Raw genomic sequence first — 14,371 nt, 5'->3', positions numbered from 1 at the left:
CTTTGAATAAATCAGCACTGTTTTGAAGTTACTTGGACTGTCTCGTCTCTCAGAGTTAGCAATGGTAAGAAGAACTGGTTAGGGCAACACTAATATACATTATATCCATTTGAGCCACAGATTGAAAGCATATGGTGAGAACCAAATAGCATGCAAACCTTTTTTTTTTTTACCTTTATTTAGACAGGGTACTTTCTCTGAAAGGCCACTTTTGTTATGCAGGAATTTTGAATGCCCTAATCACACTCACACAAAAAGTTAGATGTTTGAAACCGATAACAAAAGGTAATGTACTGTATAAACAATTCCAAGTTAGCTGAACGTGCTGGTCAAATGTTTGAAATAGTCAATTAAACGCAATGGAAAATTAGCTTTCTTTGTATAAGATAAATGGTTTAAACAGTTAGCTAACAATAATAAATAAATAGTTAAAACAGCTTATGCCGTAAGTGCAGCAATAACAGACTTAATCAAACCAAGCTAAACTGTGATGGTTGCCAGTTAATATAATTAATACTGTTTAATAACATCCAGTTTCAATATACATATTTGGAACATGATGGGTGGTGTTAAAGAGCCCATGGCATGCTTTTCTGACTTATGTACAAGTGTGAATTATCATCTTAAACATGACCTAAAGCTCAAAAATGAAGTGGATGTACTGTATGTTCTAGTACCTCTATAAAGAAGCAACAAGTCTATACAAGTTTATACAAGTCTTGATAACTCTGGCTCACCAGACTTTTTTTTATTATGTGATGGTTTAAGGATTTCCTTGAATGCTCATGGTTTTATCATTATAAAATAATTACAAACTATTATGAGTTATGATGGGTGCAAAGCTAATCTAGAGGTACCCAATATTAAGCATTAAATGGCTGGAAATGAGCATGCCATGGGCTCTTTAATGAAGGGTTACTTGAGTTAATTTGACCAAATGCATCCCCAAAAAATTGTGAGCCATGGACCGTTGCTCGTATCCACAGTGACTGCACCAGCCTGCTGCTGAAGACTTCCTTACAACTCCCCACAACAGTCCTCTGTCTGTTCTCTGTTTGAATTGCCTGCAACACTCAGTGCTCTTTCAGGCATGGACCTCTGTCTTTTCATACAGTCATCACTCCATTCCTCTAAGGGCTGGAACAATCCTCAACTGTCTGTCTATATCATTTCACTACCATTTAAAAACACTGACTATCAATGTCCACACAGTACCACTGTGCCTCAAATTTGAGATTTACAGCAAATCAGTGTGCTCTTCTTCTTTTGGTAAAGTTTTAATGTGCTATGTGTTGCAGTTTTAAACAACAGTAAACCATTCTTAAATTCAAATTTCTACCTTGGTTAAATTGCTATATCGTCATGAGACCACAGTGATGCTCATTGGCAGCCTCTATGTCACACCAGTGGTAGTGCTTCTCAAAATCAAAGCCACATTTCCCATAAACTTCTTCCTGGCCCCCAGCTCCCTTCCTTTGGTTTCAATAAAGACGATAAACATATTGGAAATGGGTTTTCCAGCCTCTTTTCTCTCCTTTCCACCATCTGCAGTGGAGGTAGACTTTAGCCCTGTCTCTGCTGACTTAAAAAAGAATCACTCCTGCCCCTTTCGAGTGGGTGCTCCTACGCGTGAAAATGATATATAAAGTGTGTCTCATTATTGTTGTAATATGGAGGGAGTCTATGCATGGCTGTGCATTTCTGAATTTACACGTCTGTGCAGGAGCCCCCACTCGGCTCATGTTTCAACCCATACAGTGTGCATGCGGAAATCGCTGCAGACAGTGGCCAAGCAGAGCCGATCTTGCATCAGCAGCCATGTTGTGACTCAATTCTCACAAAATAGTTCATATAACAAAGAGTGTGACCTTCTAAGAGAAAGGAGTTGTGAATTTGGACACACACAAACCTATTTCATTCATTTTACGCCATTAGAACAGCTTCGCGTGCGCACGAATACAATAGGCATTGCATATCAAGGATGCAGTTGTGTTGTGTGATTGTTAATTTCCATTTCCCTGTGGTATCCCCTCTCTCTCTAACACACCCAAAGACAAACAAACAACCTGCTCACCCTGGGGTAAGTGAGTGTTCAGCCTATGAGAGGACTGTGGAGAGCACATCTAATCGTGCTCTCAAATTCTTCCTTGACCAGGGAATTCATGAATACTTGCACATTTCCTCCTGCACCATCACAAACACAAGAAAAACTATTTCTCTAACCCTCTAAACTCTTCTTTATCAGCATGAGAAGAAACCTAAATAGTGCCTCAGCATTAGGGACCCAGCAGAAAACAACACCTGGCCAAGATCCAGACAGGACACAAACCTTATTTCATGGCAAACCATTCAGTATTTCAGTCTGGAGCAAAGTGATGGATTAACTAACATCCTACTGAGCCAGGCTAATAGCATGGCTAAATAATGCTGATAATAATACATAGCATATATAGCATATAGCATACATAGCATATACGTACTTGAGTGGAAAAGAGTCTATGAAATATGTACAATGTGTTTTCCATATTAAACCTGATTAAATGTCAAAATGATAAGTGATCATGCATAAGCCTGTGAACTTCATGGAGCCTTTTGTAAATTTCCATCCAGCTGATGAACATTTTGCAGCATTTCAGCTGGCATAAAATTTGGCAGATAGCACAAAGGAAACACAACCAGAGCAGGCTTATAGATGGGAGTGTCAGTACAAGAGGAGAGCACAGGATCATCAGTACTTATTGGGCACAGACACACACACGCACACATTGTAATAAATGGCACATTAATATAGTGACTGGCAAGTAGACACAGAGCATCATTATTGGTGCCGTCTCTTGCCGCCATCCATTTAACAAATCTATTTGAGAACACCACACAATGACAAAGAGCAGCAATTGTACAACAATCTAACAAATGGACCCCAACAGAAATGACTCATCAGAAGAAGAAAGTACAATGATCCTGATGCACAGCCTGCATCTGTGTACCAACATCATCTATGCTATATTTTTGCCTCTCTATGTGTGTCAGTGGTAGAGGCATGTGTACTGAGCTGACAGAACCTGCTGAGTTCCTGTCTAGCCTGTGCAAGCTATACAAGCCTCTTCATGTAACCCCCATGTGGTAGGACACACACATATCACATACACTGTCTGGCAGCTGCGCCTACAGGTAAAGACTGCAACAAGAGGTGAAATTCTGCCTTGTGTATTATAGCCCCGGGTGTCTTCCTATATCCCTTCTCTTCTGTCAGTGGTACGGCAGTATTCAGAAGGCTTTCAGTGGGTGGTGAGGGTTTGTCTGACCTTTTCAGCTTTCTGGCCCATGCTCTATTAATACTCATGCCAAGCTTTAAGCCTACACATAGAATATCAAGTGTGTCAAGTGCCAGAAACCCAAGCCAGAAAATATAAAAAACATTCCATGGTAGTGATACCATGTTAAGGTTTTCATTGATATTATCAAAACTATTCCTTCTGGCGTTACAAAAAGCAGGCTTCCATTTTACAAACGATCCAGAATGTGCATGCAGTGGAGAAGTAGAAAACTCATGCCCCAGTATCATGACAGCTTGACACAACATCATAACACCTGTTGTAATTTGCTGGCTCTGGCTAGCTAAAGTAACACATGTGAAAACTGTGAAAACATACAGATATAGCAACTATAACACTAACTAAGACATCACACAAAGTTACTTCTACAGGTAATGACAAATTAACTACTAGTCCCCAGTGGTGGAAAGTAACTAAAAATATTTATGATACTTTTGAGGCAACTGTATTTTACTTAGATATTTTCATACTTTGATTGTATTTTGAAATTTATTTTTTATTTTGTAACTTTTGTTACTTTTCAGAATCATATTAATGAAACAAAATACGGTATAATCATAAGATGTTATTGATCCCTGGTGGAAATATCATAATCTACACTGCAGTAAATATAAGCATAAAAGGTGGTTAACATTAGCTCCAACTTTACCAGCTGCAACATTAAATGTGATGAATACAAAAATGCATTAGTAATTATAATCCAATTAAATAGTATAGATTACTGTGAAAGGTAAAAGGTGCAATTCTGCAAATGTATACTTTATTACATTTTGGTGCTAATACATTTGTAGTTTTACATAAGTAACATTCTGAATATAAGACTTTTACTTGTAACAAAGTGCTTTTTGCTTTTGCACTGTTATTAATACTCTTACTTTTTATTTTATTTTATTCTATTTCTGATTCTCTATTAGCATCTTAACTAGTAAATCTAATTGTTTCATATGAAATAAGTAGGCTTATTCAAATTATTGTTTTAACTGGTTTACATGTGTCAGCAGCTGACTGGCATAAATCACTGACAAATAACATCTTCCACCCAAAACCAATAGTATTAGCCTCCAAAAACACATATTCTTTGCAACACACTATGGGAATGGGAAACTAATCTTCCGACTGCATTGGGAACCAAATTTGTCCTGCTACAGAAATAGATTTAATCAGCATCTCCAAGATACTTCTGTGATTTTTCATCTCTATAAACAGTGCAGTGCAACTGCTTTGAAGTTCAGGACAAAGTGTACCTTTAGGCTACTGGAAACACTTTCATCCGTCAAAGGAGAGTTTAACATGCTGGTAGATAATATCTCATAAGACCTCTAATACTGCTGCCATGTGGAGAGCAAACCATAACAAACACAGTACTGGCAAAGGGGCCTGTGCTGCACCAGTGCATACAACTTATTATGTAGTTAGCTAGGATTTGGTTATTTCACCCACAGCTGTCCTACCTCTGGTGTTGGTAGCCATGTCTGCAACCTTCTGAAAGGCATCCAAGAAGGCCACAGCTGCTAGAACGGTAGTTCTGGATGACAAGAAAATGATAATTACTTTAGATAAAATGGTATTATATTTAAGCTTTAGTTAATGAGCACCAAAGCACTAGTGAAGTATTGCAGTGGTAATGCAGCAATGACGTGATTGATTTGGTCAGTGAATTTGAAAGTATGAGCTACTAGTATGTTGCTACATCCAGCTGATATGTGTTATCACCTTTGCGGGAAGTTACTTCCTGTCAACAATTACAATTACAATTACAATTTTTGGAAATAAAAAAGAAGGCATGTGTCCCAGTATTTTGATAGAGATGAGTGTTACATTCTTTTAAAAACAAGACTATTTCTTATTTTATGCTTTACTACATTTTGTTATTTACCTGAGCTGGGAATGCAGCTTGGTGGCCTTGGCGCTGAAGTCTTCCCACACAGGATAGGAGCACTGGCAACACACAGACAACAAGACCGATCTATATCAGCAGATAATAACAACATAGCTTTCATGCCCCAACCTCTCCCCACACTGTCAGAAGAGAAATGCATATGAATCAAATGTTTCAATCAAGTAAAATTACACTGGTTTGGAATTTGTTTGGCTGAGGTTATGAGGTAGCTGCTCTGCATGTTACATAATTTTAATGCAAGCATGCAAGTAAGTAAGCAAAAGTTTATTTATATAGCACCTAGCATCTAAATCGAAGTTACAAAGTGCTTCACAGTAAAAAGAGAAAATAAAATAAAACATATAAGAATAAAACACCCTTAGAGAAAGTCTCATTAACAGAAAATCATAAATATAAAAGCATAAAAATAAATAAAACAAATGAGGAGCTCTAGAGAGAGCTGGTATCAAGGGCCAGACTGAATAAAAGGGCTTCCAGATAGGACGTGGCATGTGCTGGGAGGAGGGTGCACAAGCGCAAATTGCGCAAGTTTGGTGCCAGTTGCTAGGTGGCCAAAAAGCTTCCCAGGAGATGGTCAGCAGATATTAACTACTTTTTCGAGCAGCAGACCTGGATGCACGATGTATCAATCTACACCGATCAGCCATAACATTATGACCACCTGCCTAATACTGTTTACATCAGAGTCAATGTGGCAGTTGGTTGACACTCGTGTCACTCTGCAGCTCACTGTGCATCTTCTGTGAATCCATTTGCTTCCACAGTTCTACTGTCAGGAAGAGCACAGATGTGTCTACAATTCAGTGAAAAACTTATGTAAAAGGAGTAAAAACTGTGGTCGTGAGGACGAGTTAGAGAGAATTTTTTAGACTAATCCAACAGCCTCACCACTCTAGGTGTGATATCACCACTACAGCCCCTGACTTTTTATCGTCATAGAGACCAATGGACAGTATTTCTCATTTCTCGTATTTTTCAGCAATTTTAACAAAGATTTAAATAAACTTTAATCTTTTGAAAAGTACAAATGGAAGTTAAAAGTTTAATCTACAGTAGGTCAACCTCATCATCAGTGAGCCCTGGGCGTCCTTGACCCTGTCTCCAGTTCACCATTTGTCCTTCCTTAGACACTGTTGGTAGGTACTAACCACTACAGACCAACAACACCCACCAAGACCTGCAGTCTGGGAGATGCTCTGACCCAGTCATCTCACCATCACAGTTTGGCCCTTGTCAAAGTCACTCAGATCCTTACACTTGTCTGTTTTTCCTGCTTCCAACATCAACTTTGAGGACTGAATGTTCACTTTCTGCCTAATATACCCCACACACTGACAGGGGCCACTGTAACAGATGGTCAGTGTTATTCACTTTACCTGCCAGCGGTCATAATGTTATGGCTGATTGGTGTACATGTCAGCAAAAAACTGTGGCTGTAGTTGTATTGATGAGGAGACCAGCTGCAGCAAAGAAGGAGAGGGTGTGGGTCCTCCAAAATCATCTTCTCCTCCATTTTCTTTATGGTCTGTCAGGTTATCTGTAATTGGACGTGTCGAGGTGTTGTCACAGAGCACTGTGCCCATGTTGAAACGTTCTTGTGCCATGCCTACAAATAGAAATGAATGAGTTTGATAGCGGAGCATGGCGCCCACCACAACCTATCTGAAAAGCCCTTAAGTTGGTTTTCAGACGGGACTGAAAGACCCCACTAGAAAATGAACGAATATCAGGGGGAAGGCAATTCCACAGTTTGGGAGCTGCTACAATAAATGACCAATTGCCAGCAATGAAAGATTAGAAGATCTAAGAGATCTAAGAGTGTATAAAAGTGTAAAAGCTGAGATATAAGATGGCGCCAGTGCAGTACCTTAAAAACAAATAAAATCTTAAACATGATCCCAAAACAAATGGGAAGCCAAAATGGGGGTTACGTGATGTAATGCAGTCACAAGTTTTCAAGGTTGCATCAATTAGCTTCTTTGAAATTGTGTGGGCGCTGTCTCCTCTCTCCCGTAGTGTGTCCTCTCTCTCTCTCCCTGTACCTTTCTGCAGGTTGCCCTGGCTCTGGAGCTCTATGTTTCTGATGAGCAGTCCCCAGCCACATCGACCTGATCAGTGTTTGTTGTGTCTTGTTGCTTTTCTTCTTTTCTCTCTCCTCTATCCACTCACCCCAACCGGTCGAGGCAGAAGGCCGCCCACCAAGAGCCGGGGTCTGTTGGAGGTTTCTTCCGTTAAAGGGAGTTTTTCCTCCCCACTGTCGCCAAGTGCTTGTTTAAGGGGGATTTGTTGGGTTTTCCCTCTGTAATAATAGTGATAACAGTAAGGTCTAGACCTTAGTTTGTAAAGTGTCCTGAGATTACTTTTGTTGTGATTTTGCAGATGACCCCACCCTGGTAGGGATAATTACAGGAGGAGATGAGATGGCCTACAGGGACGAGGTGCAGCAGCTGACAGAGTTGTGTGTCAGAAATAACTTGACTCTCAACACAAAGAAAAACTAAGGAGGTGGTCAAGGATTTCAGGAGAAGGCAAAGCTGACCTTGCCCGTCTCCACATCAATGGTGACTGTGTAGAGAGGGTCTCCACTTTTAAATTCCTGGTGACTTACATCTCAGAGGACATCTTTTGGTCAGCTAACACTGCAACAGCAGTGAGGCAGGCCCAACAGTGACTCCATTTCCTGAGAGTACTTAGAAGGAACAGATGGAGGAGAAGCTGCTGGTGACCTTCTACCACTCCACCATTGAGAGCATGCTGACATACTCCATCACAGTGTGGTATGCTGGCTGCACAGCAGCTGACAAGGAAAAGCTGTTAGAGGGTGATAAAGTCAGCTGAAAGGACAGTAGGCTGCCCTCTGCCCTCCTCAGATGACATCGCCAGCTCTCAATGTCTCTCCAAGACCAGAAAGATCCTTTCTGAACAGCTCCACCCCAGACACCACCTGTTCAGCCTGCTGCCCTTTGGAAAGAGGTACAGGAGCATCAAAAGCAGAACAAAGACTGAAAAACTTTTGATACTTTGCTGATCATATGTTTGCACCTTTACTTAATTAAAAATTTTGATTGCACTGAATATGTAGCTGTGGCTCAGTGTTAATTGGTCTTTTCCCAGTTCCATATGTTCAAGTGCAGAAAGAAACACACCGGCACCACTGTCCCAGGCTCTCCGCCAGTAATCCCACATCTCCCCTTTTTTAAACCCTCTCACCACCTCTTCCTTCACCTCCAAAACCAGCAGCCAACACCTCCTCTTCTGTCCATGCTGCCAACCAACTCATCAACCCAACCACACATATTCAGAACACTTGACTGTCATTGGCATCAGGCCGCATCAAAGAGCAGCCAGGATTACTAACTATTCAAAGCTATCTCTAATGGATGCTGTTGCCCCATTCTCCCACTCCTCTTTTAGACTGGATGACTGCTACATCACACACCCTTAGCACATATTACATTATACTTGATCCAGGTTAACCTTGTTAAATGCATACAAATTGTGTACATGTGGCTGGATGATTGTATTAACATATATCAGTATCAGGACTAAAGATCCTAATAGGAATAGAAAGAATGGGGAAAGCTGCTAAAAAACATAAGGAAACACAGAGAAATGTGAAAACATAAAAATGAAGGAGGACAGTAGGAAGGAAATGCATGCGTGTTTTGGGGGTATGGCATTCTGTTGTGATGTCAGACTGGCACAGACTATAAGGCCTGTATACTCTTTGATCTGGTCTGTTTGATGTGGCTTAATTGGGTCTGAAATCACAGTTCTATTTCCCCTTTACAGAAATCTACCCACTGCCAACACACACACACACAGCTTTCCTCCTCTTGCAGGGTGTCTGAAGTGCCCTACAGAGCTTAAATAGTCTGAAGGAAGATAACACGAAGTGACGCCTCTACATAGACACACGAAGCTCATTAGCATATTCTGGGCATTTCAATCCAGTAAAAGAGCCTGGCGGCAAATGTCCAAGTAATGACTGACTGGCTATTAGAGCTGCTCAATCTCAGCAAAAGTCATAATCATAATTATTTGGTCAGTACTAAAAAGCCCATGGCATGTGTTTCCTTGTTCTTTGACTTATCTACAATGTTACAATGGTGAATTATCATGTTAGACATGACCTAGCTCAAAAAATGAGGTGGACATATGTTATAGTACTTCTGTGCAGAAGCAACTCGCAAGAGGAGAAATTCAAATTAATTAATGCTGTTGCAGTTCATTGTGCTGTCCACTTTTGACACAACACTGGCAGCAGGAGATGTGTTCACAAACTATCCTCTCGGTTTTAGGAAGAGGCTCTCTGGTTTTATCGTACCCAAGATTAAACATTAAATAGCTGGAAACGAGTATGCCATGGCCACTTTAACGCAGTTACTTTAAAAATATCATGCATTTACTGAACTGTAAAAAATAAACATCTGGTGGGCAGTGCCTTTTCTTGGACTTTACATACAGTTCAAATGAGAAACAAATGCACAAAGTGATAGCATTACCAGGAAATAGAGTGCAGCACAATAGCAATATTATCTCAGTTATCTTGTTTTCATCATCATGGAGCCAAAGTCACAGCTAAAAATAAAATCTGGTCAATCACCACGCCCTCGTGGCTAAGTGTGTTTCTGTTGTGGTCTTCCCTCCACACACTGTGTTAATAGTCTGATGTGAGATAATCAGTCAACATATGATAAACTACCTCAAACATTTGTTTTAACTTTGACCAAACCAAGTTAAAACTCAGCTGCTAAACTATGCCAGCAGAAATGCAGCAGTACTGTGAACATATATGACTACTTTTTGTGCATGTTTGCTGCTGTATACATATTGTTAGAGATCCCACAGAGAGAGGTTGTTTGTTGTAGTAAAATAGTTTACTGACACATCTATTGCACACTATAAAGTGTAAACAAAAATTCCAGGTTCAGTATTCTTATCATGTTCATGTCTTGAAATTATTATTTCTTATTTGATACTGTTGATTCTTTTCACTCCTCAGACACTTGCCAAGGACCTACATTATCATGGTAATCCTGACTGTAAATTCATTATTTAGTAAAAAAAAAACAAAATCCATTACAATTTACATCTAATCACATCCACCAGCATCTTTCTGGCTGGCTTTGCCTGCAATCAAACGTCCTCAAAGTGTTGCCTAGGACTGTCTGAAAACACCTTAAGGCCTTCAAACATCACACAGTCGAGCAGCAGTTTATTAGAGGCAGTTACAGTAGATGGTGGACATGATTCTTAGACAGAAGAGATTACAGCTGAATAAGCAGAGAGACTGCAGTGATAAAGGAATAACGATTATGATGCCATGTTAAATACGCTGCTGCACTGAAAAATAAACAAACACACACACACACACACACACACAAACGTGTAGCTGGCAGGTGTCATTTTAAAAATGGCGACAAAATAAACACAAACTAAATGGCTATACTGTAAGGGATGTGCTCTTCCAAATAAGATATTTATACTGCACACTTGGTACTTCTGAGTATGTCTCACAGATAGATGTTTATAGATGTTGGTGGTCAAGGGGAAACTGAATAATCTTAAAAAGACAGAGGCTATCTGTCCAAAGTCAAAAATGTGCTGTGTAAATTCTTCTGAAATCAATTTTGCATTTAAGGAGGTTAGAAAGCTCCCAGTCTGTGAGCTCTATGCTCCATAGATATTGTATGTCTATGAGTGTGTGCTGACTAGCATGAAGCTCAAAGACCATGACCACAACCACTGATCTCACATAATTCTAGCACTTGGAATATCATAGTGGCCGAGGGGCAAATACAGTACATCAGTGTCAGAGACAGAGAGCAGTAAACTGTCAGTGTGTGAAAATGCTTTTGGATTGTATACTATTACATCACCACTTCCTGTGTCACAGAAAAACTCAGCAGGGCATGTATGACACAAGCACACACACACACAGATGCTACCCAATTCATCTCAGTGTGTAGCTTTAAAACCTTGATACTTGTTCTTTCCTCGCTCCTTTATAACCTCCCTTCCTTCCTCTTTCCTTCATCGCTCCCACAAAATGCACTGTGAGCAGTACCAGAGCAAAATTGGAGCAGGACACAGGGCGACGCAATGAAGAACAGTACGAAGAGCAGGAAATTACTTTACACAATGATAACCAACCCCACCTGAGATCTGTGGTGTTTTAATATAAATCATTTGAAAGGACAACATTTTGCTTCTTTCGTCTCATGAGACTAAAACTTAGAAGAAAACAGCAAACTGCATCATGGCTGACGAGGTGATGGATCCTACCATAAGATGCTGAAGGACCCTGGAAGCATCGTTATTTTGGTCTGGCTGTATATCACTGTATATCATCATCCTAACACCCAGAGCAGTGTAAAACTCCTCCCCCATCCTCCTTCCAGACAATCCATGGTCTGGACAGAAATTTGCTGATTAATAGATTTTTTCCCTTTTGCTCCATCCTTCTTTTGCCATTCCATCACCCTTTCATTCTTCTATCCGTGCTTTTCTTCATCCTTAATAGTGTTCAATAAAAAGCTTTATGAGCAGGTGATCACTAGCAATCACCAATCTAAACCTGTGTGCCATTGTTGAGGCTGTTTTCACTTCCATTGTTAGAGACTTCAAGCTGTAAGCCATTGATTGTAATTTTCTTTGCTTATTATTTATTTATTTTGCAAAGCTGGTGATATGTGTTACCAATTCCGTTAATCTTGTAATTTTAAGAATAACTTGTCAGTACTATTACTCAGAGCATATGAGCGGAGTGGAGTGGTGAGAATTTACGCTCCTTGCTCTCGGAGCTGTTCACCTGCACCAGGTACTCTGTTCATTATTGCTCAGTGCTCAACTCAAATTGCATCCCGCTTCACTCAAATCGCACCCACTCACTCCAAAAAGGGGAATGTATTTCATTTTTAGCTTAAACCTTAGTCTTACATCGCAAAGAACTAAAGAACAACTACTTTTTTCAAACAGAAGTGATTTAGTAATTACAGTTAAGCCTATGTAACAAGGAATATAACACAAAAATAATATGTAAAATTAAATAAATCAATGGGCCTAATTAAATAAAAACACAGTACACCTGTATGACCTTTCCATTTTCTTTTTAAAGTATTTTAGGAGCTCCATTGTTGAGCTCACAATGGCCAATCTTTGACTGAAAAGTGTTGGATAACTGTGCAAGACACAGATGCATCCTGGGTTGGGCTTGGACATGCTTCAGGCTTGTGATGTGAGCAATACCAGAGCAAAATTGGAGCAGGACACAGGGCGACGCACCCTTCATTTTAAAAAATGTGCTTACATCCATCCATCCATTTTCTAAACCGCTTAGTCCCAAATGGGGTCACGAGGGGCTGGAGCCAATCCCAGCCAGCTGCGGGGGAGAGGCAGGGTGCACCCTGGACAAGTCGCCAGTCCATCGCAGGGCTAACACACAGACGAACAACAACTCACACACACAATCACTCCTACAAGCAATTTTTTGAGACACCAATCAACCTATGCTGCAGGTCTTTGGACTGTGGGAGGAAGCCGGAGCACTCGGAGAGAACCCACGCAAGCACGGGGAGAACATGCAAACTCCGCACAGAAAGGCCCCGGGTTGGCTGGGGCTCGAACCCGGAACCTGCTTGCTGTGAGGCAACACTAACCACCGCGCCACCGTACTGCCCCTAGTCATTACAGAGAGACCTATTTATTTTTATTTGTAATTTCATTGCAGCAAGATTTAAAAACAGAATCTTTCACTAGTTTTTCTGATGAGGGGTCAAAATAATGCCCGAGACCAAGGCCTCCACGCTGCAAGCTAGTAACACCATACCTAAACCATGAGTTAGGTATCATTTCTCAGTAGCTGGCGCCAGTTCCACATGATCAAGAAGCCTAGCAGTGGGTCAACCAAAACACAAAGTGGACTCGAACCCAAGCGTCCAAAATACCAGCGCTATGTTTTGCAGTTTCATTTTCCATTCCAAACAATAACAGCTACCTGCTATAATAATAATAATAAAGGTTTATTTATATAGCACTTTACAACTCCAAAGGAACACGGAGTGCTTCACAAACAGAACATGTATACGCTAATAAAAAACAGTACTAAAACAAGAAGACCTAAACAGAATAAAACACTAATTTTAAAAACTAAAGGAGTAAAAATCTTCCATATCAGGACACAAACAGCGTAAAACAATGAGTTAAAAGAGGGTTAAGGCCACAAAAGGCCTGCCTACAAAGATGGGTTTTCAGAGTTGACTTAAAGGCCGCTAGCTCAGTTATGGACCGTAGCTCTAGCGGTAGAGAATTCCAGAACCTGGGGCCATACACGGCAAAAGAACGATCGCCCCATTTTTTTGTATCTTGGCCGAGGGACAACCAGGGACAGATGCTCTGAGGAGCACAGAGCTCTGCACAGAGCATAGACAGAAAAAAGATCTTATAGATATGGAGGAGCGAGGCCATTCATGGACTTAAATACAAATAGCAGCACTTTGAAGTCAACTCTAGACTGTATTGGCAACCAGTGTAGCGAGTGAGGCACAGGGGTGATATGAGCGTACCTGGGGGTGTTCGACAACAATCGAGCCGTCAAGCTCATTTAAGTGTAGGAAATTCTGCGATAGCCAGAGTTTAACATCACGGATACAATGGGTCGGCCTCCCGCCCTCTGTGACTGGCTCCTAGACTTTCTGACTGGCAGGCCCCAGACTGTCAGGATTGGCAATAGGACTTCAGCCAGCATTAGCACGAACATCAGCACCCGACAGGGATGTGTCCTCAGTCCCATCCTCTACACCCTGTTTACCCACGACTGTGTCGCCTCCCACAAAGACAACATCATCCTAAAGTTTGCGGATCACACTGCAGTGATAGGTCGCATCACTGGTGGGGACCAAGCAGCTTACAGGAGGGAGGTAGCCGGTCTGGTGTCATGGTGCAAGGACAATAATCTCAGCCTCAACATGGACAAGACGAAGGAGATGATAGTGGACATGAGGAAGGAGAGGAGATCTCATCGGCCACTGTTCATTCGGGGGCTCGAAATGGAGAGGGTGAGCAGCTTCAAATACCTGGGCGTCCACATCAGTGAGGACCTCACTTGGACACTTAACACCACACAGCTGGTCAA

General features: G+C 41.0%; 1 protein-coding gene across 5 annotated transcripts in view; it reads right to left on the bottom strand.

Moving 5' to 3' along the window:
• Positions 1 to 14,371, bottom strand: part of mtss1lb (MTSS I-BAR domain containing 2b) — a 92,600-nt gene that overhangs the window by 62,776 nt on the left and 15,453 nt on the right. For all 5 annotated transcript variants that reach the window (XR_002275390.1, XM_020605890.1, XM_020605893.1 and 2 more), the window contains exons 2-3: positions 5,212 to 5,273; positions 4,787 to 4,860 (exon numbers count right to left, since the gene is read on the bottom strand). Coding sequence is in view for 4 of the 5 variants with exons in the window: in XM_020605890.1 (XP_020461546.1) it covers positions 4,787 to 4,860; positions 5,212 to 5,273 (136 nt within the window). In the remaining variant the exon portion in view is untranslated. The remainder of the gene's footprint in view (positions 1 to 4,786; positions 4,861 to 5,211; positions 5,274 to 14,371) is intronic.

The sequence above is a fragment of the Monopterus albus genome, unplaced genomic scaffold, assembly GCF_001952655.1.
Source record: "Monopterus albus unplaced genomic scaffold, M_albus_1.0 scaffold73.1, whole genome shotgun sequence".
Classification (NCBI taxonomy): Eukaryota; Metazoa; Chordata; class Actinopteri; order Synbranchiformes; family Synbranchidae; genus Monopterus; species Monopterus albus.
Note: the sequence above shows the minus strand (reverse complement) of the source record. Positions and strands in the feature narration are given on the sequence as shown.